Below are 24589 nucleotides of genomic sequence, written 5' to 3'. Positions count from 1 at the left end.
GACAACTCTATTTTTGTTAAATAAACATTTTCACTCAGAGTCTATTGATTTTGATTGATGTAGATATATTTGTTAAATCACAAAAAAATGAGCATGATGTTGCTTTTAGCACTCTCTTGTGATTGTTTTATTTTTATTTTTTTAACAGTAATGTGCCAAAAAGATGGACGGACAGACTTTTACTTTTGTTGTTGCGGGGATTAAGGCGGTTGGATTAATTGACAAATCCCTCGTTTCTCCCGTCCTAACAGTCTGCTGCCATCATGTCTCCTCGCCGGGTCACTGCACTCCATCTAGGACAGGGGCGGGACAAGCTATTGGTGGTGGTGGGGGGGGGGGGGGGGCACTGAATAATGTAAGCAGCAGTAATATTGTTCAAAAACACAGTAGAAAAAACTGCCAAAAAGTGTACTTTCTGAATCCTAATAGGAATTACACCACTAGTTGACAGTTTATCATGTGATGATATGACTGTAATAATCCTATAGCTATCTGGATTTAGAGAATGTGTTGGAGTTCAGTATGATGGGCTCCTAAATAGTCCTTAATGCGTGTGGGCCCTTTGTCTAGCGACCCTTTAAAGGAACCTCAGATTGAGAAACCATGATCCATAACGGGAGGCGGGGGATTGGGGGGGGGCAGTTATTTTGACGCTGAGCTCGGTCGGTATGGACTCCCACAACAAGGCCTGCTTTTTAAAGCACTTCTAGTGGAAACACATTGGTTATAATCAGAATGCTGGTGGTTTGTATCTCCCTCTAGCATGGCAGAGTGTAAGCAAAGCGGGCGTCGAGTGCAGCGGAAACGGGGGAGGCGGATGTGAAGCGGTCCAGACGAATAAATAAGATATGAACGCGTCTTTCTACCCAGCCTGGCAACATCGCGGTGGAGTCAACGACGCCGCGGAGTGACAGACCTGGCAACCATGATCCAAGAATAGGACTAATTCAATGAAACTATACAATTAACGGGAAGTTATTTTTGTTCTGGACTACCGGGGAGCAGCGACGCTGCGCACGGGCTCTGGAGCACCGGATCCCGGCTTGGAAGCCGATGAAGAGTCGGTGGCGGTGGCCGGGCCGTATGGAGATCCGTCGTCCATAATTAAACGACTTATTCGGGGCATTTTTTTTGCGTGCAGTGGTGGTTGTAAACGACGTTTAAAATCGCCTTAGCAGAGGTAAGCAGTGTGTCAGATTGAATGATAGATGTGTGGCTTATTGGTGCACACAGGGTGTTGCTATGATGTGGACCAGGGAGCAACATACGTTGCCATCACGCTTTTAATTGACTCCACACAGCGAGTGTATTGCATCACAATTGGTTATTTCTTCACTCATCAGTCCACTTTTGAAGGGCTGGTTATGAGCTGATGAAGTCATGCTTTGATGTGCTATATGGTGAGCGCATGGGCACCAGTGACACATATTAGGCCTAATAGAAACAACAACAACAACAAAGCCAAACATCTAATCCACAGCAGTATGCGTTGCTGTCAAAGCGGCTTTATGCAAAATAAAAGAAGCGAAAAGTCAACAGGGATTTCAACCTGCTTGCTCCCTCTGTTAAAGAATGTGAGTCCGATCAGAGCTCACACAATCGGATCAATAACCAGGACAGCTCGTCTCCTGTTTCCTCCCTAATAGCTCCACGTATCTGAAAACTAATTGTAATATACCGCAGTGAAGGCTGGGGTTCATTTAGTCAGGAGACAGATTGGCAGGTCAGCTGAGTGTTGTTTCATTGCTGCTGTGATCTGTTTTTTTCTTTCTCTTTCTTGCAGATGTTTGTTTATCACTAAACACAGATCTTGGGATCCATTATTTTTGTCAGAACAAAGTCCCATTTCTAGTGTGGCTGTGCACCTCAGTGCATGATAAAGGATGCTGGATGCATATAGAAGGGAGATTCTCACGTATCCCATGCCTATTACTACGTCCATTGACCCGATACTTGATACAACTTCCATCATCGGTTCGTCCTGCCCTGTGCTTGTCCCTCAATTAAAACCACCCGATCTCCATCGGAAGAGACCTTTTCTAATTTGACATATTTCTAACTTTTTTGGATCATTTGATTTATTGATTGCTTTGGAGATGTAATGAGAATTTCGTGAACTATAAAAAAGAAATGATTTTAAAGGCGATTACCAACCCTAGCTTTAAAGTAGGCCATGGGTTTAGTTCTACCCACAGGAATTGACCAATCAAAATATATAGTGTCCCTCTAGGGACGTTGTTGTTGCACTTCAGACAGATACAAAAAAAGAATGGTCAAGCCTGAAGCAGCAGAGGTTAACATATCCTGACATTTATTCCGGTTCTACATTTCCCATAATGCAACCCAGTGGTGTTCTTCGGTAAACCCGAATGCCCACTTCTTTCAAAGGTCCCAGTTAACTTTATAACATGAATCAGTAGTTTTTGTCCAGGCAGGCCAGCGAATCAAACGTCTTCAGCACGTCTGTCCCGTTGGTTCGGGCACTTTTGTCCTGCACGAGGTTAGCGGTCACTACAAGAGTGCACCGAAACTCACCAACCCACCGGCCCAGAGGAATGTGAGGGGCGCGTTGGGGACAGGAAGCTGTCGCCTCCTGAATGGCCCACTTCATTGTTCTCCAAGCACGCTACAGTTATTTCAGGACTGTGTGTGTGTGTGTGTGTTTATCGATGTGTTTAATAGTGGTCCTGTTTTGTACAAACGTCTTCCAGATTTTTACCAGTAAATTCAACTTAAGAGACCTTTCACTTGTTGTCTATATTGCACAACACCCTGCCAGAAACCGTGGGGACAGTTTTATATTTTGCCCTCAGAGGGCCCCAACACCACAACGCTATTTGGGCAAATGGGACACGTTTCTTGGCCTCTCTTCAGGGAGTGGGTCAGCCGTCTCCACCGTAGCTCCACTTTGGGATTTAATGAGGCTGATACGACTATTTTTTATTTTTGTCATTCCATCTAAATCTTTCCCAGTGCAGCTTTTAAGCTCCGACACTTGCATTATTCAGACGGGTAGCGTTGTCTGCGCAGGCGCATAAACCCAAGGCCTGCCCAAGCTAGAAGAATAACAGCAATGTTTTGATGTCTGCAAGAGATTTAGAGTCACAGGGATGAAATGCTCCTCCCGTCCAACCCACAAACATTTAGCTTTTATAGGAAACACTTGAATGTGCACTCTCTCTACCCATCATTCCTTTGTCTTAGCGTGGGATGAAAGTAGTGCCAAATCAAACGCAGGTTTTGGGCGTGCGCAAATATTCTCTCAGTGCATACAGCCTGTGTGCGTACCACCACCTGCTGTGGTGTATTGATATCAGTGTCTGTTTTCACGGGGTTGTATGTGTATATTTAGTCACAAAGTCTCACGATTTATAAATAACCTGCAAACTGGAAGCGGCTGCCAGGGGATAGAGTGCACTCAACTCACACAGTAATACTTCAGGTATGGGGGGGGGGGGGGGTCAACATATGATATTTAATATGAGAAAAAAGTGTCACGTTTAAATCATTAAGCAATCATCAGGTGATTCCATAACAGTGAGCTGGTGGGACATCTAGGGATTTTAGGTAGATAACCTCATCAGGCAATGGCAGGGCTATCCCATTAGTTCCCTGCCATTGCAGCAGCTCCCATTCAACATAATAGCTTATGATCTCACACACCTTAATCGAAACCCTGCACCGATGACCGCACACACTTCGAGTCTTGGAGGCCGCGGGGCAGTAGGGCAGTGATGAGTCAGCGCTGTGATCCAGTCTGTACACCCCATCAATCCACTCACTGTCTCCTCTGTCTCTGTGCGTTTGTGAAGGTATTCGTGTGTGTGTGCGACTTCACCACTGTGTGTGTGAGTGTGTGTGTGTGTGTGTGTGTGTGTGTGAGTCTGCTGATATTACGGCGTCAGTGCCCCCTCCCCGCCACCCACCACCCACCACCCAACACCCACCTTCTCCTGCTGAATTCAGCCGGCGCATAGTTGCAGTCTGCTGAGGCGGAAGTACAGCGGGACATTCTTGTGCTAGTAAATCTATGCACACTGGAAGATGTCATACAGCAGCTGTAATTTCATTAAATTGAAAGACTTCTGCAGTATAATTGCATTCGGAACATTGGCCTGTCCAATGGTAATCAGAATCTAACATTAGCAAGCTAGCCTAGCTAGCATCCTAGCTAGTGATACGAGAGAATTTAAAACACTCACAAAATGAACTAACTTCGCTTTTGCTCCTAGAACTAGGGCTCCGCCCTCTACTGAACTCTATGGGTACAGTAGAGGGTTGATGGTATGCCGAGACCACACGTGTCGCCACAAAGTGGGAGGCCTTCTTCCCGCCCGCCTATAGGCTTGGGAGCATAGATAGGAACTGTCAGTGAAATCAGGCAACACTGCTTGAAGTTTAGATGCTTTAGCCACAAATAGGTCCAAAAACGGTGTCATCATCTCCAGAAAAATATGCACAGCTGATGTGTCATTATAGTTTCATTTTGTTATTGAAGATGTGTTGACAAAAATGAAAATAGATTACTTAAAATTACCTCGCATCTTGTTCTGGAAAGAGCCTGAAAGATGTTCAAATCAGGTAAAAAGCTCAAATAAGTACCCAGAATTGTACATAGTTTTTGATGTTTTCATGGTAATGATATGTTGCAGCAAAGTGCTGTCCAATGCATATTTACACCATTTCAAGCCTCTCACACTCTCACATTCAACCATTTACCAGGTGACGTCAGTAAGCCCTTGAGGGTTCAGGGTTTAAGACCTTAGCGGGGCACTTTGGGACTGGGCACATATTTCTTAAGATACGTTTTGATCCAATGACTTTCCAGTCACCATGCAAGGCTCGATAAACTCTTTTTCTGTGCACATACACTGAGGCATGTCACTTTTGAAATAACATGCACCATTTTTTATTGCACTTTTTGGTGTATTTGTCCTTCTTTCTCTGACACCACGGTCAGATCTAACCATTAGAAGTTTGGCCACTGCAACATTATCTTTTAAACATTTCAAACTGGCATGGAATTTCCTAGTAATGTGCAGTCAGACTGTCAAATTTGACATGGTCATTGGAACATTTTGAGTAGCTTCTCAGCAAACCTAATATATAATATATTGTATCTAACAAGATGTAATTATTTAAAGGTGCTTTTTTTGCATTTTATTGGATACAGATACCAATAGATGGGGAAGGGGGAGAGAGAGGGGACGACATGCAGCAAAGGACAACGGGTCAGATTCCATACCCAGGCAGTCTTGTGACCCTGTACAACTCACATAACTTACCTAATACAAGCTCAGATATAAAGGAAAAAACAACTTGAAAGAATTATTAAATGCCCCCAAAAACCTGAAACATGGCTGCAGAGGCAGCCGTGACTCCAGCTGCAGATTGAAACTGTGTGGTAATGCAGCGGATTAGACGAGGCATTCTGTCAACCATAAATCCCCTCCATTCTCTGTTTTAATCCTACTGCTATATCATGACATCTACCTCCAGAGAGGTGTGTGTGTGTGTGTGTGTGTGTGTGTGTGTTTCTGATTAGTTTTTTAAAGACAAGAGGCAGCTGTGTGTATTTGACAGCAATGTTTTCGTTTGACTCTCAGGATGGAGTAAACTGGTGTTTTCTGAGGAGAGAGTGAAGGGGTGTGTGAGAGGGTTTTAATTGGTTAAGTATGCGGACATTCAGGATAATTTGACAAGTTTGTAAATGTGTGTATTTGGGCACAAGTGGCTTTAAACTGTCAGCAGCACGATGCTGAACACTGGCCTCTCCCCTGAGCTATTTATAAATCAGTCCAGATGTGTTGCAGGGAATTTGTGTGTGTGTGTGTGTGTGTGTGTGTGTGTGTGTATGTGTGCTGAGCCTGGTTTAGTTAGTGTTTTATGGTTTGCTGGTATAAAAAAGAAAATCAATTTGAATTGGATTTTTTATTTCGAGGATTTTCCACAGTAAAAGCTCGGAATTTCTTTTGGAATTCTTTTGCTCATCACTTCCTCAACATTTCCCTTTTCCTAAAGTTTTTAGAGAGGTGTGTTAAAAACTCCCACACTGAAGAAACTTCAATCTCTATGCCATTTATTAAAAACTGTATGTTTTTAAGCTGTAATTGTACTACTATTTAAACTCCCTATATAACAGAAAAGTGTTTCGGAAGTCAGGAAGTGATGCGCTTCCACTCTGCTCACCAGATTACACCCACTGTCTGAGCCAAGAAACAATCAGTGCTTCTCAGAACTCTTAAGAGAAAGCTTCATGAAAACGGCCTCCATGATATACCTTGTGTCTCCTTTTTCTTCCCTTCTTCGTCAATCTTTTAATTGAAAACTGTCTCTCTCCCTTACCTCCAGCTCTCTATCAGCAGTACGATGCACAGCTAATTTAGGAGCTTCGGGGGATGGTATGCTTGTGTGTGAGTGCACATCCATTCAGTCCTCCAACGGCGAGAAGGATGTAGAGAAGGATAGGAGAGGAAGGAGGGGAGTGGCTGCCGATCTGTAGGTCTGACAAGACTGGTGCGGAAGCTGAGACACGGTTTGGCGTAATCGCCTGTCACAGTGGCAACCAGAGTGAGTGTGTGTGTGTGTGTTTGAGAGAGAGATCAATTGAGACTGGAAGAAGGAAGGACGAGGAGAGAATGTAGTGTGTGTGTGTGTGTGTGTGTGTGTGTGTGTGTGTGTGTGTGTGTGTGTGTGTGTGTGTGTGTGTGTGTGTGTGTGTGTGTGTGTGTGTGTGTGCGTGTGTGTGTGTGTGTGCAGGCGTTTTGAAAGATTGCCAGGAGGATATGGTTTTATTTCTATCTATTCAGGAAGTGGAATGGAACCTGTGAACCTCTGATGTAGCTGTATGGAGACATCTTTACAAATTCATTGTGTGGCTGACAAAAATGCCTACCTTTGGGTTGTAGAGTCGTTGAAAGTGATACAAATTTGCATTTATATATAAAAAATAGTAACGATGTAATAATTTATGTCAACGTTTTAATTTTGTTTAAAATGCCATCTGTAATATATCCCCAAGGGGTCCTGACGAGTTCAGAGTCTGCATATATGAAGTCCTTGCTGTTTTCTTATACATGTTACATCACATGTGATGAACTTCATGCTGTTTACCATGATAATATACCAGAAACTACACATATGGCAGATCCAATGTCAGTGCTGAAACTCAAAAGACAGCACACCTTCACTCATAGAAAACCGTGTCAATGTAGGATTCGATAAGTAGAATTGATCCGCAGCAGATTGGTTTCCTTGCTTTACTTGCATGGAAAATGCCCCACGTTTTCAATGACACACTGAAGTTGAGAGAAATAGTTACCATTACAATTTGCCCTCCTGCACACAAAGCACTACCACCCAATACTGACCACCATTCTTACTTTTGTCCTCCTCTTTCCCCTTCCACCTTTCTTACTTCCTCTCTCTCTGTGTCTCTCTCACTCTCCCTATAGGTCTTCAATCTCCCTTCACCCCTCTCCTCCCTGTGGATCATAGGAACGCCCCGTCATCACACCCTCCTCTCCAGACAGACCAGATGGATTCCCGGATCGCCTTTCATCCTTAATACCTTGTCTCTCTTTCTGCCCATCTTCCAACTCCACCACTTCCCTGTGTCATAATGGGTACCTGGATGGTTTACAAAGTACTCTAGGGCCCTAGAGCAAGACATTGCTCTGCTGTTGACACTTTAGTGTTTGTCAGAATGGATATGGTGTCTTGGGGTGTTAAGACAGATAAATCAGCATCGACAGTCGCAGTGGAAACGTGATATCCATGACGGATCTGAGAGAGAGAAGGGCAAAAAAAAGAGACATAGGTTCAACTATGGTTTAAAACTGCCTCATAGCACCTTAAATGACGGCTAGTGGAATCTGGGAACTCTGAAGTGCCTTGCCTAAGGGTACGCCAGCAGGGCCAAAGCAATGTACTTTAAGGAACCCAAACCCTTTTTTTAAAAGTTTATTTGGACAGTGCTCTGCTCTTGTGATCACTCCATCCATACTTCTGTATCTCCATACCTCCTTTCCTTTCTCCAGTACTCTTCATTTCATCTTTCCAGCCCATTCATTGCTTCTACACTTTGGTGTAGAGGTGCGTGTCTCCTTCCTTTCTTTCTTCCCCTTCCCTCTTTGTTGTTTTCTTTTGGCTTGCCCATCTGACCTCCACCATTCGCCCCTCTCTAGCAACGGCCGTCCTCCCCCCTCGCCCCCGCCCCCAGTCATCATCCGCCAGCCTCTCCACCCCATCTCCCCCTTCCCCTCCCCACCACCACCATCACCACCACCACCGCCATCCTCACCCTAAGCCCCACTCGCACCAGCACTACCGTCACCACCACCAACTCTCCTCCTCTCCCCCTCGCTTCTTGCCCCCTCCCTTCCTCGCCTCGTCTTCCGCGGAAACCATGGCGATGGCTGCCACTGCCTCCTCCTCTCCCTCATCCCCTTCGTCCTCATCATCGACCAACGGCGGCAGCGCCCGGGAGCACCTGCTGGCGGTGCGTCGGCGCACCCCACACACCCGGCCGTACACGATTGGTCCAGATAACCTCCGCAGCCTGTCGGTGCAGGGCACAGATGGGGAAGTCGGTGCCTCTGTGTCCTCCTCCCCCTCTACGTCGCCGGGGAGCCAACCAGAAACAGCGGGAGTTGGGCTGCAGCGGGCCAATAGCGACACAGACCTGGTGACATCAGACAGCCGCTCATCACTTGCGGCGTGTATGTACCAGCTGACTCTAGGCCACAACCACCTGGTAATCTCCTGGGACATCAAGGAGGAGGTGGATGCCACGGACTGGATCGGCCTGTACCACATCGGTAAGCAAACTCAGGGTTGGAGGGTGGGCGTAACGCTTCCACAACAACACGGTGGGGCGGCAATACCACCAATAACTGCCATATAAGCACTGTGCAGTGCGGCAGCAATAAGCGAACCAGTGGAACACACACATAGCTTCCATTCGCATTATTTGTATCACATGAAGTACTCTATTGGTATCTGCATCACTTGGTCAATCACTGGTCGGTGGAGGGGTTTAGCGAACGGTTAGTCCATTAAAGGACCAATCGTTGCAGCACTGCAGTCTTGCCACATCTAATTAGTTTGAATTACTGTTCTGGCTAGTTCTCAAATTCAAGTTCTCCATTGTTGTCTGTTCGTGCTTGCTCATCGTCATCATTCTTGTCCGTCTTCCTTTCTCCCGCCTCTCTGTCACTCCCTTCCATGTTGTCTCCCAGTCCGTCTGTCCACTTGTCTGTTCTCCTGGTTGTCTGGTGGTGCAATAGAAGTTTCTGTAGGATGGTGATATGATAGCGTTCCATCCTACATCAGCCCCACTGCTGCAACATTAACTGGCAATGGATTGTGTGCTTGTGTTTGTGTGTGAGAAAAAGATGTGGGTTAACCTGATGAAACCTGCTGACTCAGCATCAGTAAGAGCAGTACGTTTCTTCTCATGTTACATTCTCTCTCTTTCTCACACACACACACACACACGAACATTTCGAGTATGTTGTTTTCATCCTAGACTGACGTACAGGTGAATGACCGAGGGTGATGAGTGTGACCAGTCCGTCCCAAAACGATACCACAAAAACAAAATTCAAAGTGAATCAAGACCTATCAATCAGAGCGCTAGAAAAAGCAGCTTCGCTATACAGTCTGTACAATTCAGTGAAACATGTCTTCTTGTAGCAGGAATCACTGCACATTGTAGGTGTGAGGACATCAAATCTGGACAAAATGTATATGCACATTTTGACAATTTCACACACATGTATCATAGAACAAAATGAAGTGACGACATTTTGGACAGAAATGGATGTTATCTGCAACAATGCTGGTTGATGGAGGTATACAACCGCGAGGGCGGTGCTTCTGGTTCATTCTGATACGCTAGCATGGGTTTAATGTGAGATAAAAGCCCGTCTCTGTCAACAGCTGGGCTGGGTGATGCAGTTCTTAGGCTCAGGTGTGAAAGAGCAGCTTTATTTGGCAAATTAATTATTGTCCGCACCATTTCACAAAAGCTAAGGTCATCTCATACCACAAATTACCAATTGTGTGTGTGTGTGTGCGTGTGAAAGAATGATTGGCTGTGGACAATCCTCTACCTGAGACAGAGAAAGTCTGTGAAAGGTGATCTCCATCCATTCAACCTCGCTGCCGCTCTTCGGTGGTATTGACTCAATGCAGGGGGATTTCTGGGGGCTTTCTTCTCCCCAGGGGCAAGCACTGTTTCCAGCCTGGCTGTCAGCCATTCTCCCCTGGAGCCGCCTGAGTTCCACTACCTCACCCCACAGTCTGACCTTTGCGTCAGACTGTGTTAACAGGTCAAACAGGTGTGTGTGTGTGTGTGTGTGTGTGTGTGTGTGTGTGTGTGTGTGTGTGTGTGTGTGTGTGTGTGTGTGTGTGTGTGTGTGTGTGTGTGTGTGTGTGTGTGTGTGTGTGTGTGTGTGTGTGTGTGTGAGGAATTTGCTGGCACCAACAAAGGCTCAGATGTTATTGACCGTGACCTGGTGTGACTGTGGCGCTGGTGTGTGTGTGTGTGTGACAGACAGACATCAGCATCGATCCATTAGGACACCGGCCATTTGTCACAGGACATACACATGAATGTTTGATGGCTCTACAGGCACTGACAGGGATGTGGTTTATGACCTGAGGGCAGAGCATCCCTCAGTAACCCCCTTTTTCATTCTTGTGACCGTTTGACTGACAGCTTGACAACCGTGTCCTGGAACAGTCCCCAGACTCACGACTCCTGCCGCTCATTAATGAGGAGAAATGTTACACGACCTCTGTATAGAAGGCGCATGATAGAGATCATGTCACATATGTCCGCTGCATTTGAAAACAGTAACTACCATCTCTCCGTGCTTTGTTCACCTTAAAATCTCTCCTGCTGAGGTGTTTTTACAGGCTGCTGGTGAACAATAGCTGTTTGTGACCTTACCTGACGTCTTCCTCATTTACAAAAGCATCTGTGTAGAGCCACGGGTGGTAAAAAGACAAAGAGACACAAAGGGAACAACGTGTGAATATAAATGTGTGTATTTCACAGATGAGACGTGCGTGGCCAACGTGTGGGATTCCAAGAATCGTGGAGTGAATGGCACCCAGAGAGGACAGATTGTGTGGAGACTGGAGCCGGAGCCCTACTTCATGGAGCGTGAGTGGACCCCATGGGTGCTGTGTTGGTCTTCGGCTACATCCACTCTTATAGTTTTAAAACAAAAACGATCTCCGTCCATCCTAGCACGCCTGAAAACTAATATCACGTAACTATTAACGTACACTGTGCATGCGGGTGGTTACAGAAAGTAGAAAATACGACAAAGTGATAAAGTAGTCTTTGATAAAGGTCTGAGAAAATAGCCTTGATAATGTCGTAGTGATGTCATCTGATGTATCTTTGTTCTTTCCACAGCGGAGACTAAGATCTGCTTTAAATACTATCACGGCGTAAGTGGAGCATTAAGAGCAACAACTTCTTGTATCACCGTCAAGAACCCTGGAGTACCGGTATGTTAGTGTGTGTGTGTCCCATCTACATCTCCCTCAGGTCATTCCTCCACCTCTTTCACCATCAGCTCTTATCTTTTCTTTCTACTCTCACATGAAACCAGTGATCAGCTGCCATATTTATCAAGCATTTCAGAAGGAACACTTCACTTTTAATCTTGGCCCCTGACACTTTGGACCTCTGGTCTTGTGCCCGGTAGGTGCGATGAGTAAAACATCCAATTGTCCTGTACCTTTAAGTCCTACAAGGAGGTGTTTTTAGTCTTAGGTTCACTTTTTATTTGATTCCTCAAAGGAAGGTTATCGTGTTCAACGAACACAGTGACTAAATAAAGGATTACTTGAGGGTCCAGTTCAGAAAAGGTGGTTTTGAGAAGAAAATCTTCTTAACTGCTGCCCCTTAACCCGGAAAAGTTATTGGGTCACATATTTTGGACTTCACTCAGCTTAGACAGACGCTGGAAACAAATGAAGAGAAGGAAGGGATGTCCGAGTGAATGGAAGGAAGTGAATGGAGAGAAGTGGACGTCATTGAGTACTTGGCAGCGCAAACTGAGGCTAAGAGACATTTGCTCCAGTTGAGTCAGTAAAATGTAAAGCAGTCAGCCTGAATCAGGACTCTCTCTGTCTCATTATTCCTCTCCCTCTCTGATGTTCCTCCTTTTAACTTGTCATCAATATCGAATGGGTTTTTTCTCTAACAGTGAAGTTGGTCCACTCATAATGCTCTCCTATTGGTTGATTTCTCATCAGGTGGGCAGTGAAGGCCAAGTGGAGGACCAATCAGGGACTGAGCTGAGTCGTAAACTCGTCAGCTTCACCCTATCCGGTATGAGGACTGATTCGGTGGAATTGTGGTGTACTTGTGGTCAAGTTAAAGATGGTCCCAAATGCTTAAAAATGTGTGTTTTTTTTCTCCTCCAGACATCCGGGCGGTGGGCCTAAAGAAGGGCATGTTCTTCAACCCCGACCCCTACCTGAAGATGTCCATCCAGCCCGGCAAGAGGAGCGGCCTCCCCAAGTTCACCCACCACGGCCAGGAGAGACGCTCCTCCATCATAGCCAACACCACCAACCCTGTGTGGCACGGGGAGGTCAGCGCAAACACACACACACACACACACACACACACACAACTTGACATCTAAAAGTAATGTCTTTTAGTATTTTAGCTTCTTGTCTACACTAGAAGTGTTACTACTTCATGTTGGATTTCTACTAGAACATGTTTGTATGCTTAAAGATTTAAAAAAATAAACCAGTATATTTCTTATACTGTCTGTCTGAATATACTAAAAATAACTGATGTTATTATGGTTCTGTCAATCCTGGATTACCACCGAAGGAGGTGCTTTAACGTTGAATATATCTTCCGTCTCACGCACTTGCATGTTGAGAATTTATATCTACAAAGTCATGTGTAACCTTGCATGAGCCAGCCGGGTATAAGGTCCTGTGTCATCCACAAGATCATTCCCACGCAATCTTCAGGGTCTTTATGGGGATAGAGTGAAAAGGCTTAAGTCTTTAAGATTTAACTTTTGACAGTAAGAGGGCGGACCCAGTCACCATTGTATCTCTAGATTTAATTGGTTACAATCCTCGTCTTTAGATTGGCCGGATATCACTCTGACACAGACGCTAGGTGGCAGTATAGAGGTGGTTTTCAATCCGCCACTAAACAAGTTGATGGACAGTGTTTCCCTGATGTCGACTTCTTTCATGTTAATAGTTTGGCGATATTGTCCAGAGAAGTAAAACAATGATGTAGAAATTGTTGAAGCATTTGAATCCAATTTATGTCTAAATGCACAATGTAAATAAATGAACCGTAAATGTCAATAAAACTATACTTTTTACTCTTTCTGTAGAAATACACCTTTGTGGCTCTGATGACTGACGTGTTGGAGATCGAGGTGAAGGATAAGTTTGCCAAGAGCCGACCGATCATCAAGCGGTTTCTGGGTCAGCTGATCCTCCCTGTTCAGAGGCTTCTGGAGGGGCCGACCGCTGAGTGAGTGTCCACACACACATAGCTCGTATTCCCTTTGCGTGCACATCTATGAAAGGTGCAGGTTTTTAGATGAGCACTCGGACAGAAAGCGGGAACGTCTCAGGTGGTCGACAGTCATCTGACCTTCAGCACAGCGACTCAACATAGTGCAGTCAATACCGATCCGATACGTCCTAATCAGCTCAGGCATTGATTTGATATTGATCCACAACTGAAGACATTATGTACTGAACCAGGATTTATAGTGTATGCAAAGGTTGACAGTTTATAGTGGTAAAACTCATTGCACATGAATGGCAAACTTTTTAATAAATCTACGTATGTATGGTGTGTCTGTGAATTTTCTGATAATGTATGAGTGTCACTAGAGACATAATTAATGTGTGTGTGTGTGTGTGTGTGTGTGTGTGTGTGTGTGTGCGTGTGCGTGTGTGTGTGCAGTGACCAGCCAGTCAGCTACAGCCTGTGTCGTCGTCTCCCTACGGACCATGTGAGCGGGCAGCTTTCGTTCAGGGTGGTTGTCACCGCCACTGGACATGAAGGTGTGTGTGTGTGTATGTTTACATTATACAATTTTGTGGTAATGTAAATGAGCAACACACACATTAGTGTACAGTGTTTTGCATGATCAAAAGTTGTTTGACTGTCACATTCACGTCATACATCAAATAAATGTGGAAATCTATGTGAGTGGATTAATACACTGAGGGGATTTGGAGGATTAAATTTGTGATCTGGACCTCTGGATATGTTAGATAGTTATGAGCTAAAGTAATTTGTTATTTATACCCACTGGATGAATGGATTAATTCTGCGGCAGAAAAATATAATACTATAAAACGTGTTCTCTGCTCAATGCTGTACATAGCAGACTGACCAGTCAGTTACCTCAGAAATGTCCATTGTATTAAATACCACATAAGGGTTATTATAGTATTTTTCATTCAATTCAAACATTCAATGTTTCTGACACTAGTCTGTATCCTCATTTAGCTGGTATGACGTTGAATACTGCATTATATATATATATATATATATATACAGCGTAAAAGCTGTTCATTTTTCTTTTTTTATAGAAGTGTTCCATGCTTTTATTCGGAATAACTGATGCACATTCTCAAAGTCTAACTTCACAATTTCCCCTAAACCATTTCCTCGGTTTATCGATCCATGTGCACGGGTTTCCATGGCCAACATTTGTTTTCTACCACATGACTCCCAGTGCTTCTCCCCAATCTTAATTTCTCCATCCTCTCCTTCTCCCAGAAGCCTCCCCAGAGGCTGTAGGAGCCGTCCTAGGTGCAGTGAACGGTGACCCTGGAAGTCCCTCAGACGATGAAGACCTCCCTCACCAATCCTCCTCTTCACGCGTCACATACAGACGTTCCCCGACAGGCCCCGACGAAGGCTCCATGTTAGTCAATGGTGCTTGTTACTTTGGCGATGACAGCATTTGGCAGGAGCCTGGGCAGATGGGACAGGAGGATCTGCTTGCTGTGACTCTGGGCTGCCACACCCACCGGCAGGTGTCGCTCAACGACTACCTGGACACCATCGAGGCTCCGAGGAGCCCCGGGGACCGACCTTTCGCGGGGCCTTCGCCGAAACTCCGCTCCAGCTTTCCAACAGACACGCGGCTCAATGCCATGCTGCACATAGACTCCGATGAGGATGAGGAGACGGCGGGGCAGCACAGGGAGCAATCCCAGGAGACAAGGACACAGCACAGCACAGACTTAGCCTTAACGAGTAGGTGGGCTACATCTGAGTCTCGACAGGGGAATGAGGGTTCAAAAGGAGAGCCACAGGGGCAGAGCGGAGCTGCAACTGGGCCTGGCGCTGGGGCTACAACAGAAGCAGGTTCCTCTGCCAGGGCTCAGCCTGGAACTGAACCTGCAGGAGATGAAGCTGCAGAAGCACAGGCAGGAACATCAACAGCTGCTGAGACAGCAGCTGGGACCGGAGGGGTTGCTGGAGCGTCGGCAGAGGCTGCACACGTCACTGGAGACATTCTGACAGCTTCTTGCTCATCTGAGGCATCAGGGACTGATGTACAAGCAGCAGCTGGGCCGGTTGAGTCTGTGGGGGAATGTACCTGTCAGGAGCAGAGCAGCAGGACAGGGGCAAACCAGGAGGTACCCTGCACTCCCTCACTTGGTCCACTTTCACCCATTCCGGTGAGCAGCTGTAGTTTGGTGGCTAAAAGCTACATGTCTTGGATGTCAATTGGACAGAGTTTTTTTTAATTTTTTTGAATCTCTTCTCTGCTCATTTCCCCCCCTCTCCTGTCCACAGGAGGTAGAGACAAGAAAAGAAGTGGCTCCGAAGGCGGAGGAGGAAGGGGAGTCATCGAGCAGCGAGGCAAATGGACCAGTAGAAGCAGCTGCTGCTGTGAGCAGCATCCTAGCTACCCAAGGAGGAGGGACTTCTGACGTTGGTAGGTGGTAAATGTTGCTGTTTACGGGCAACAATATTTACTACAATATTATTAAAATACAATATGAAATGAGTCAAACTCAAAGACGGTGAGCGGGGGTGGAGGTGAGGCGGCCCAAATGAAGCATGGTTGCTGAAACACTGGCACCCTACGACAGCACCCATCCGTCATAGCAGCCGCACCCTAAATTATGCATTATTTTAAACCTTAAAATAATTCAGATGGATGAGTTGTATAAAGATTCACCTCCAGTTGTCATGAGTGGGGAAATTAGCTATAGAGAACAAAAAGGTTTCTTTGTACCAGACTGTGAACATGTTTATTTCTACTGTGAAGTTGGGCATTTTAACATGAGGGGCTTGGGAGATTGATTCACTTTTGGAGCCAGCCTCAAGTGGCCATTGGAGGATTTTTCTTCCACCACTGTATGTTAACATTAGTTTATTTAAGTATCAAAAGGGTTTCCTTTCGCACACACTTTTCCCCGATGCAGTTCATGTTGTGTAGTGTGTGTGCAAAATGACCTGGCAACGCCGCTGGAGGTTTCCACTTGGTTGCACTAAAACAGCTTGTTAATTACAGGAGCGACAGCCAGTGACAGAGGCGCTCGGGAGGAGCAGGAGGACGGGGAGGTGTGGAGGAGGAGGCAGTCCATGCAGGCCTCCGGAGGCACAGCCCAAAGCCAGGAGGTTTGTGGGGCCAGAGGCAGTCCGAACGGGACAGTTGTGGAGAGAGAGACAGGTGAGATACACGATGGCTATGGCTTTTTTTTTTTTGCTCGATTTTTCAGGTGAATTATTTTAATAAATGACATATTATTCCTTTTATTTACAAGGGAAAATATTGCAACACCTCCACCCATTCTTACCTCCTGTACAGCTTTACTCCTCTATTAGGCGTGACTGAGCAGTGATAGTATAGTAGCCTCACTGGAGGTGTTCACTACTTTAAATCTTCAATCTTTCTGTGTCTGTGTCTGTGTGTGTGTGTGTGTGTGTGTGTGTGAACCAGACTGGGAGGCTCGTATTGACAGCCATGGTAGGATCTTTTACGTGGACCATGTGAACAGAACCACAACCTGGCAGCGTCCCACCGCTCCCCCCGCCCCGCAGACCCTCCAGAGGTCCAGCTCCATACAGCAGATGGAGCAGCTGAACCGCAGGTCAGATCGCACACACAGACACTCTGCTCCTCAAACTGTGAAAGCAAGCAGCAAAGTAACAAAAACAACAGTATTTGAATCTTAACAGTTTACCTTGATTACTTCAACTATCATCATGGCAGTTAACACAAACACACACACCTTTCCAGGTATCAGAGTATACGTAGGACGATAACCAATGACAGCAGACCAGAGGAGCAGCCAGCCAATGAGCTGCTGACAGATGAGACTGACATGCAACCTTCTATACCGGGTAATCCTCTCATGTACTGCCTTATTGTCTATGCAGTCTGCAAAGCATGTCCTGGAGACCTGATTAGTTTGGTCTGACTTTGTGTGTGTGTGTGTGTGTGTTGCAGAGCTGCGTAGGGACACCAGTGTGGCTCAGTCCAGTCCCAGGTCTCGCCTCACTCTGCTGCTTCAGTCCCCCAGCGCCAAGTTCCTCACCAGCCCCGACTTCTTCACTGTGCTGCATTCCATCCCTGTACGGGCAGTCCTTTTCCTCTTTTCTCTCTTCTCTCTCTCCTCAACCAATCGATTGCTTTTTTCCCCTACATCCACCTCATAGGTCACACACTCTGCTGTTTGTTGCAGGAACAGCAAAGTCTGTTGACCACACACTCATTAAGGGACTGTACGGAAATGATTAGGGGGGTCAGAAAAGGGGGAGCTTAGTCTAGCATAAAGACTGGCTGTGTCCAAAGGTAACAAAACCTCTAATCTTACTTTAGAATTAGCATGCTAAGATTTGCTGACTAACACCGAACACAAACTACAACTGAGGCTGCTGAAGATGCAGGTATTTAATTGTTGACCTGATGAATTCAGCCCCCCTCCCCACACCAATACTTTTCAGACAGTCTTTTACTCATTTAAAAACAAAACACAATGTAAAAATGGTAAATAATTACACAGTATCACAGTGGGATGACTTCACAAGAAAACTTGTGTGTTCCCCCTCTTCTTTCTGTCTTTTCTCCTTCCTTTTCCTCTATAAATTCTCCCCTGCTTCCCTTTGCGTGCCTAGAGTGCCTACCGTATGTTCACCACCAACACGTGTCTGAAGCACATGATCAGTAAGGTGCGTCGGGATGGTCACCACTTTGAGCGCTACCAGCACAACAGGGACCTGGTGGCCTTCCTCAACTTGTTCGCCAACAAACAGCTGGAGCTGCCGAGAGGCTGGGAGATGAAGCACGACCATACCGGCAAGGTGGGGCGACACGCATATCAACCAGTGCGTCTCAAAGTCTTCTAACTCGAGGGCTTTAAGGGTTGTGGATACAGTCGGTTGTTGTGTTTGAATTCAGTTGAAGATACAGTCCAGATAAATATGCTCAACATGTGGATATATTGTTAAATAGGTCTACACTATGACTGGGGATGATGGTTTAAAAGGCTTTTTTTCGTTTCGTCTCCGCTGTAAAATGGATGCTTGATTGACAGCCTCATGTTGTGTGTACATATTCAGTCTTTCTTCGTGGACCATAACTGCCGCGCCACCACCTTCATCGACCCCCGGCTTCCTCTCCAGAGCACTCGGCCCCCGAGCCTCCTGGCCCACCGCCAACACCTGACTCGCCAACGCAGCCACAGCGCCGGGGAGGTCAGCCCGAGGCGACTGGTGAGATCGGAAAATCCCGCAGCTTACAGCGGTATGAGGAGGTAGAAACTATAAAAAATATAACGCGCTTCTCCCCTCCCTCTGTAGGCTGGTGAAGACCCCCGTCACGCCAGCCCACCCGTCCTGCCGCGGCCTTCCAGCACCTTCACTTCTGCCAACAGAGGGCAGTGCCAAGACGTTGTGCCAGTGGGTGAGTACAAACGCACACAAGCCTTCAGGAATGATCGAAGACGACCTACATGAATGCGTCTGCTTTTCTTCCAGCTTACAACGAGAAGATTGTGGCGTTTCTTCGACAACCAAACATCTTTGAGATTTTGCAGGAAAGACAGCCTGACTTCAACCGGAACCATCCACTCAGGTATATGGCTAACAGACTAACACAGACAGCCCATACCCAAAACACTGAGTTTTCCTGTTTGGTACCATAAGTCTAGCTATTTGTGTAGCTTCCATAACAAGCAAAGCTCAAGTCCTCAGCATCCGTCTCAGTGTGATATTAATGTGACATTAGGGAGAAGGTGCAGCTCATACGCACAGATGGAGGGTCAGGATTGGCCAGGCTGTCAGGTGATGCTGATCTTGTCATGCTACTAAGGTGAGACCTGCTTCCTTCCTCCCTTCCCTCCTTCTTCCCTTCCCTCAGTGTCTACACCCCTCCGTGATGTTTGCTTCCTTATTTCTCTTTCTTTTTTTAAATATATTTCCTTGTCTATCTTCCTTACATGTCTAATTGTATCAGCTACCTTCCCTCTTTACTTCCTGGCTTCCTCCCTAATGTGTATCCTTCCTCTCTCTCTTTCTTTCAACTTAAGTCACTCTACTCATTCAGTTTCATCCTCTCTCTCCTCCGCAGTCTGTTTGAAGATGAAGTGATGTCCTACGTGCCTCCTCATGCCTTACTTCACCCCAGCTACTGCCAGTCACCTCGGGGATCCCCTGTCTCCTCCCCACAGAACTCGCCTGGTAAGTGACTGAGAAACAAGTCACATTTTGATTTAGATTTGCTCGACAGGCCTGCCGTGCCTAGTTATGGGTGCTGAGCTATGGACAGTTGCTGTGGATAAGCTTTTAGCCTCAACCATAACTGATTATTGTTCACTTCCATCAATAATTTCATCAGAAAAGATTTCGAAAGATCTCCAAATTGAAAAGCCGGCAGAAAACATCAGTCAACAAAATATGCAACATGTGGTTTTGTGACAACATAAACAAAATAGAGGACATAACAGTGAGGAACAGCACTAACGCATACATAACTAACTTTACAGGTTCAAAGCAGATTTGAATAGGTGAGTTTTAAGTGCAGTTTTGAAAGACAAGGCCCTGGTGGAAGTGTACTGAGCATAGAATAGAATAGAATCTTGTTTAGCTACAGCTTGGAACTGCTTGGATGCATGTGTATTTGCAATCCATTGGTTTCCCATGCCATGCAGCACAGAATACAACTTCCCTCTTTCTCTCTACCTGTAGGTACTCAGAGGGCCAACGCCAGAGCCCCAGCACCCTATAAGAGAGACTTTGAGGCCAAACTGCGCAACTTCTACAGGAAACTGGAAACTAAAGGCTACGGCCAAGGACCGGGCAAGCTAAAGTGGGTGGAATGTGTTATTATGAGGAGAGACGTTTCTTCTTCCGTTTCTTTGTGCTTATACAGGTGTATGTGTCCGTCTCAGGTTGATCATCCGTCGTGACCATCTGCTGGAAGATGCCTTCAACCAGATCATGTGCTATTCCCGTAAAGACCTGCAGCGCAGCAAGCTCTACGTCAGCTTTGTCGGGGAGGAGGGGTGAGTACGTGGGAGGGGGAGGAGAGGTATGCGAGGCCGTCGCTTTTTCAACCAATGTTGACAAGAGGTCAACATTGGTGGGGAGACATGTTTTGAAAACGCTTCATTTGCTGCATTCTGGTGAATGTTTCTGCATCAATTTATGGTGGAAATGTCGTTATTTATGTTAAGGGGTATAATGCAGTAAGGCACTTAGGCATACTTTCAAATATTTATTTTCCTGTAGATCAATTTCTCTCATTTAATGTTGTTTTCTGCTGAGTCAACACACGTTGACGTTATTACTCTTCCCTCCTCTTTTTTGTCTTTAACCTCTTTAAATGGGCATGTCCTATTCCTGTCAATGATACATGAATTCCTTTTAATTACTTTATAAACCTATGTAAATGAATTGCTCAAATGGGTTTCGGCAAGATTTCTCTAATGTATTCAGTAACTGATATCTGAATGTTGCAGGTTGGACTACAGCGGGCCTTCCAGAGAGTTCTTCTTCTTGGTTTCCAGGGAGCTGTTCAACCCTTACTATGGTCTCTTTGAGTACTCTGCAAACGACACTTACACCGTCCAGATCAGCCCAATGTCTGCTTTTGTAGACAATCACCACGAATGGTGAGGTTTACTGTACACACACACACACACAAATATAACAGCCAATGAAGCTCAGATATGATCTTTAGTATCCTGATTACTTTAACTTTGTTAATGTGTGTGTGTGTGTGTGTGTGTGTGTGTGTGTGTGTGTTTCAGGTTCCGGTTCAGTGGTCGTATTCTGGGTTTGGCTCTGATCCACCAGTACCTGCTGGATGCCTTCTTCACCAGACCCTTCTATAAAGGCCTACTGCGCATGTACGTATGTGTATTCAAAGCACAGATGCACAGATTGTACCATTATGCCATTAGAGTATTCCCTTCCTTTTCCTGTTTGCGTCTCTTCCTGAGCCAATGTGTGTTTAATGCTACAGTTCACACACTCACTCACACACACACACACACTCGCTCACTTGCATTTCTCACCATGTAGTCCCTGTGACCTGAGTGACCTGGAGTACCTGGATGAGGAGTTTCACCAGTCCCTTCAGTGGATGAAGGACAACGACATAGAAGACATGCTGGACCTCACCTTCACCGTCAATGAGGAGGTGTTCGGACAGGTTAGGTTCTGAGTGTGAAACAGCACGCAAACACAACCACGGACCCTTTCATTACCGACATCATGGTTACATCACAGTGTTAGCTCCGTCACAATTCCGTCTGTATACTTCTGATTTGTATCCTGAAGTCCTTTTTTCTGCCTGTGTGCTCCCTACAGATAACAGAAAGGGAACTGAAGCCCGGCGGAGCCAACATCCCGGTATCGGAGAAGAACAAAAAAGAATACATTGAGCGGATGGTGAAGTGGAGGATAGAGAGAGGAGTGGTGCAGCAGACCGACAGCCTGGTCAGAGGTTTCTACGAGGTATGGATTGGTTTGATATACTCTATTCTAAGAATCTAAGTTCCTATACTTTGACATGATTTATTTTTTCTTACGCCTGGCACTAATAATAAAAGTTGAACCTTGTACTTATTCTTAAAATGTTTATTTTCCTCATTTTCTTTGCTTTAAGCCTGGCTCTAAGTCTCTTTCCGCATCAAAATCAGTGGTAATGTGTGTGTGTGCTTTCTAGGTGGTGGATGCCAGGCTAGTATCAGTGTTTGACGCAAGGGAACTGGAGCTGGTGATTGCTGGCACAGCTGAAATTGACTTATCAGACTGGAGGAACAACACAGAGTACAGAGGAGGTATGGAAGAAAAGATGGAGAATCGGCCATTTATCAGTCGAAGTTCACTTTAAACCTTTAAGTCCTATTTTGTTATTTATTATTTTGATAAAATCATTAAAATAATGAGGAAGAAGCTAATATTTTCCTTATGTCCACAACTATTCCCATGGAATGATGTTTGAGGCTCACTCAAAAAAGTACATTTGTGGTCCATCGTAGTTATGTAATGTAAACGGGGACTGATGAAGCCGTCCCTGAGCCTGGTGGGGCGGACACTGCTTAAAGGCGTCATCTTCTCAGGCTTCAGTCATCATGAGCCATCGGCAAAGTTACATGACATGTGTTATTTGTAGGTTACCACGACAACCACATTGTAATCCGGTGGTTCTGGGCCGCAGTGGAGAGGTTCAACAATGAACAGAGACTACGGCTTCTGCAGGTGCGTGTGTGTGTGTGTGTGTGTGTGTGTGTGATGGAGAAACAGAAAGAGGATTGTTATTTACTAAACTTTTGAGGTAAGGTGCAACAGCGATATTTGCCCCCTCCATCTTAAGCCTTCATCTTGTTTTCCTCCTCTGTACCTTCAGTTTGTGACCGGGACATCCAGTATTCCTTACGAGGGCTTTGCTGCTCTGCGAGGCAGCAACGGACCCCGCAGGTTTTGTGTGGAGAAGTGGGGGAAGGTCAGCGCATTGCCCAGGTGAACACGAAGCTCATTAATGGTTTGAACTTGGTCATGATTTCATGCCCTCGTCCTTTTTACTGTGATTTCGGAGTCCGGATTTATTTGAAAATAATTAAATTAGGCTAGAGAGTCGAAGTAACAATTATGCAAAAGGCAGTAAAAGTAGTCATCAAGATAAGTAAAAGTAATCATCAAGATAATTATTGGAGAACAAAAGTAGAAAGAACGCAATGAGTAACAACAGTCAGTTTTTTATATACTGTTACGTTAAGGAGGTGCTATTTATTGGAATTGTTTTTTTCCACTTAAGTTTTTGTGCTGATTAAAGCGTGCTGGTTTTGTTATATTTCTATATATTATTTGTGAGCTTTAAAGATGCTGGGAGGTGATTTTTGTCTCTGTTTAATACAGCCAGGCTAGCTGTTTTCCTGTTTCTGTTTATACGCTAAGCTGGCTCAAACTTCATAATTACCAAATATTTGACAAAGCCAAGATTATTGACATTTTTTTTAAAAAGCAAAAAATGTACTCGACAATGATTAACCCTCTGATGTAATAAATGGGTCCAGAGCAACACAAGCTCATGATTATGTTTTACATTTTTGCATATTATGCATTTTATTACTCAATATTGAAAGAATTCCTTAACCAAGTTGTTTTTGAATATGACTAACTATATATTCTCAATGGCATTTTATTGGAAGAACTACGATTAACCCTTGTGCAACCCTAGGTACATACCTGGCTTTTTAAAATTGAAAAAAAAGAATTGCATATGGGAAAGATTTTGGCGAGGTTGTGATTTCTGCAGTGTGTCTAATATCCCTGTGATCTCTCTCCAGAGCCCATACCTGTTTCAATCGGCTGGACCTGCCACCTTACCCATGCTTCTCAATGCTGTATGAGAAGATGCTGACAGCCGTGGAGGAGACCAGCACCTTTGGGCTGGAATGATTCTCGTCTGACCACCTACACAGATTTCAGCTTGCCTCAGTCACCTCAATGACTAGTGGTCATCATAAGAAGAGAGGTAGCCATGATGGACAAAGGTTCAAAAAGCTGGATTTGAAGTCCATTTTCTGGTTTGTGTTTAATTTATAATGGGCTATCATTTATAACGGAGGCTGATAAGACCTTTGAAGCTGCACTCGGACCTTTTGAAATGTCCCATGTACAGAGGTAAACACTTGTTTTTTCTTGCACCTGCACACATTTCCCACCTACTTAGTAACTCACCCTGTGATGTGAAGAATGAAGAGCCACACTGCCTTTGGGACCAGAAATATTGACTGTTGGGATTTGACCAATCTGAGACCGGGATGAGTTTTTTTTCACTTTCTCTTTGATAACAGGAGTACACATCAAAGAAGAAGCAACTACTGCCTCCACTGTAAAAGTCTTTTATTTTAGTGTGGGTGGACCTCAAATATACGGCCTGTCCAGAACTGTGTTTCTTGCAGTACAGTGTTTCTTTTTGGCCTGTAGTAATAACCACTCATGCATTTAATTCTCAAAGCCATTCGAGGACGGCCCGATATAACATTTGGTAAGGTTTTTGGAACTTTCCCCTGAACTTCTACAACAAAT

The 24589-nt window shown here is 45.3% G+C and overlaps 1 protein-coding gene across 1 annotated transcript; it reads left to right on the top strand.

The window, feature by feature from the left end:
• Positions 1–8407: 8407 nt before the first annotated feature.
• Positions 8408–23956, top strand: LOC306715612 (E3 ubiquitin-protein ligase HECW2-like; the record flags this gene model as incomplete). Its single annotated transcript, XM_079186034.1, has 29 exons — positions 8408–8819; positions 11066–11173; positions 11432–11526; positions 12280–12355; positions 12451–12620; positions 13398–13540; positions 13982–14082; positions 14807–15717; positions 15836–15984; positions 16573–16718; positions 16989–17139; positions 17289–17392; positions 17499–17623; positions 18167–18352; positions 18611–18763; positions 18851–18953; positions 19028–19124; positions 19278–19361; positions 19620–19729; positions 20237–20357; positions 20440–20553; positions 21010–21162; positions 21301–21399; positions 21575–21704; positions 21863–22009; positions 22221–22335; positions 22671–22756; positions 22905–23017; positions 23845–23956. 29 exons carry the CDS (start codon positions 8408–8410, stop codon positions 23954–23956), a joined length of 4614 nt encoding a protein of 1537 aa, XP_079042160.1.
• Positions 23957–24589: the final 633 nt, after the last annotated feature.

The sequence above is a fragment of the Pholis gunnellus genome (assembly GCF_910591455.1).
Source record: "Pholis gunnellus genome assembly, chromosome: 24".
Classification (NCBI taxonomy): domain Eukaryota; kingdom Metazoa; phylum Chordata; class Actinopteri; order Perciformes; family Pholidae; genus Pholis; species Pholis gunnellus.
This window is presented reverse-complemented; position numbering and strand designations above follow the sequence as displayed.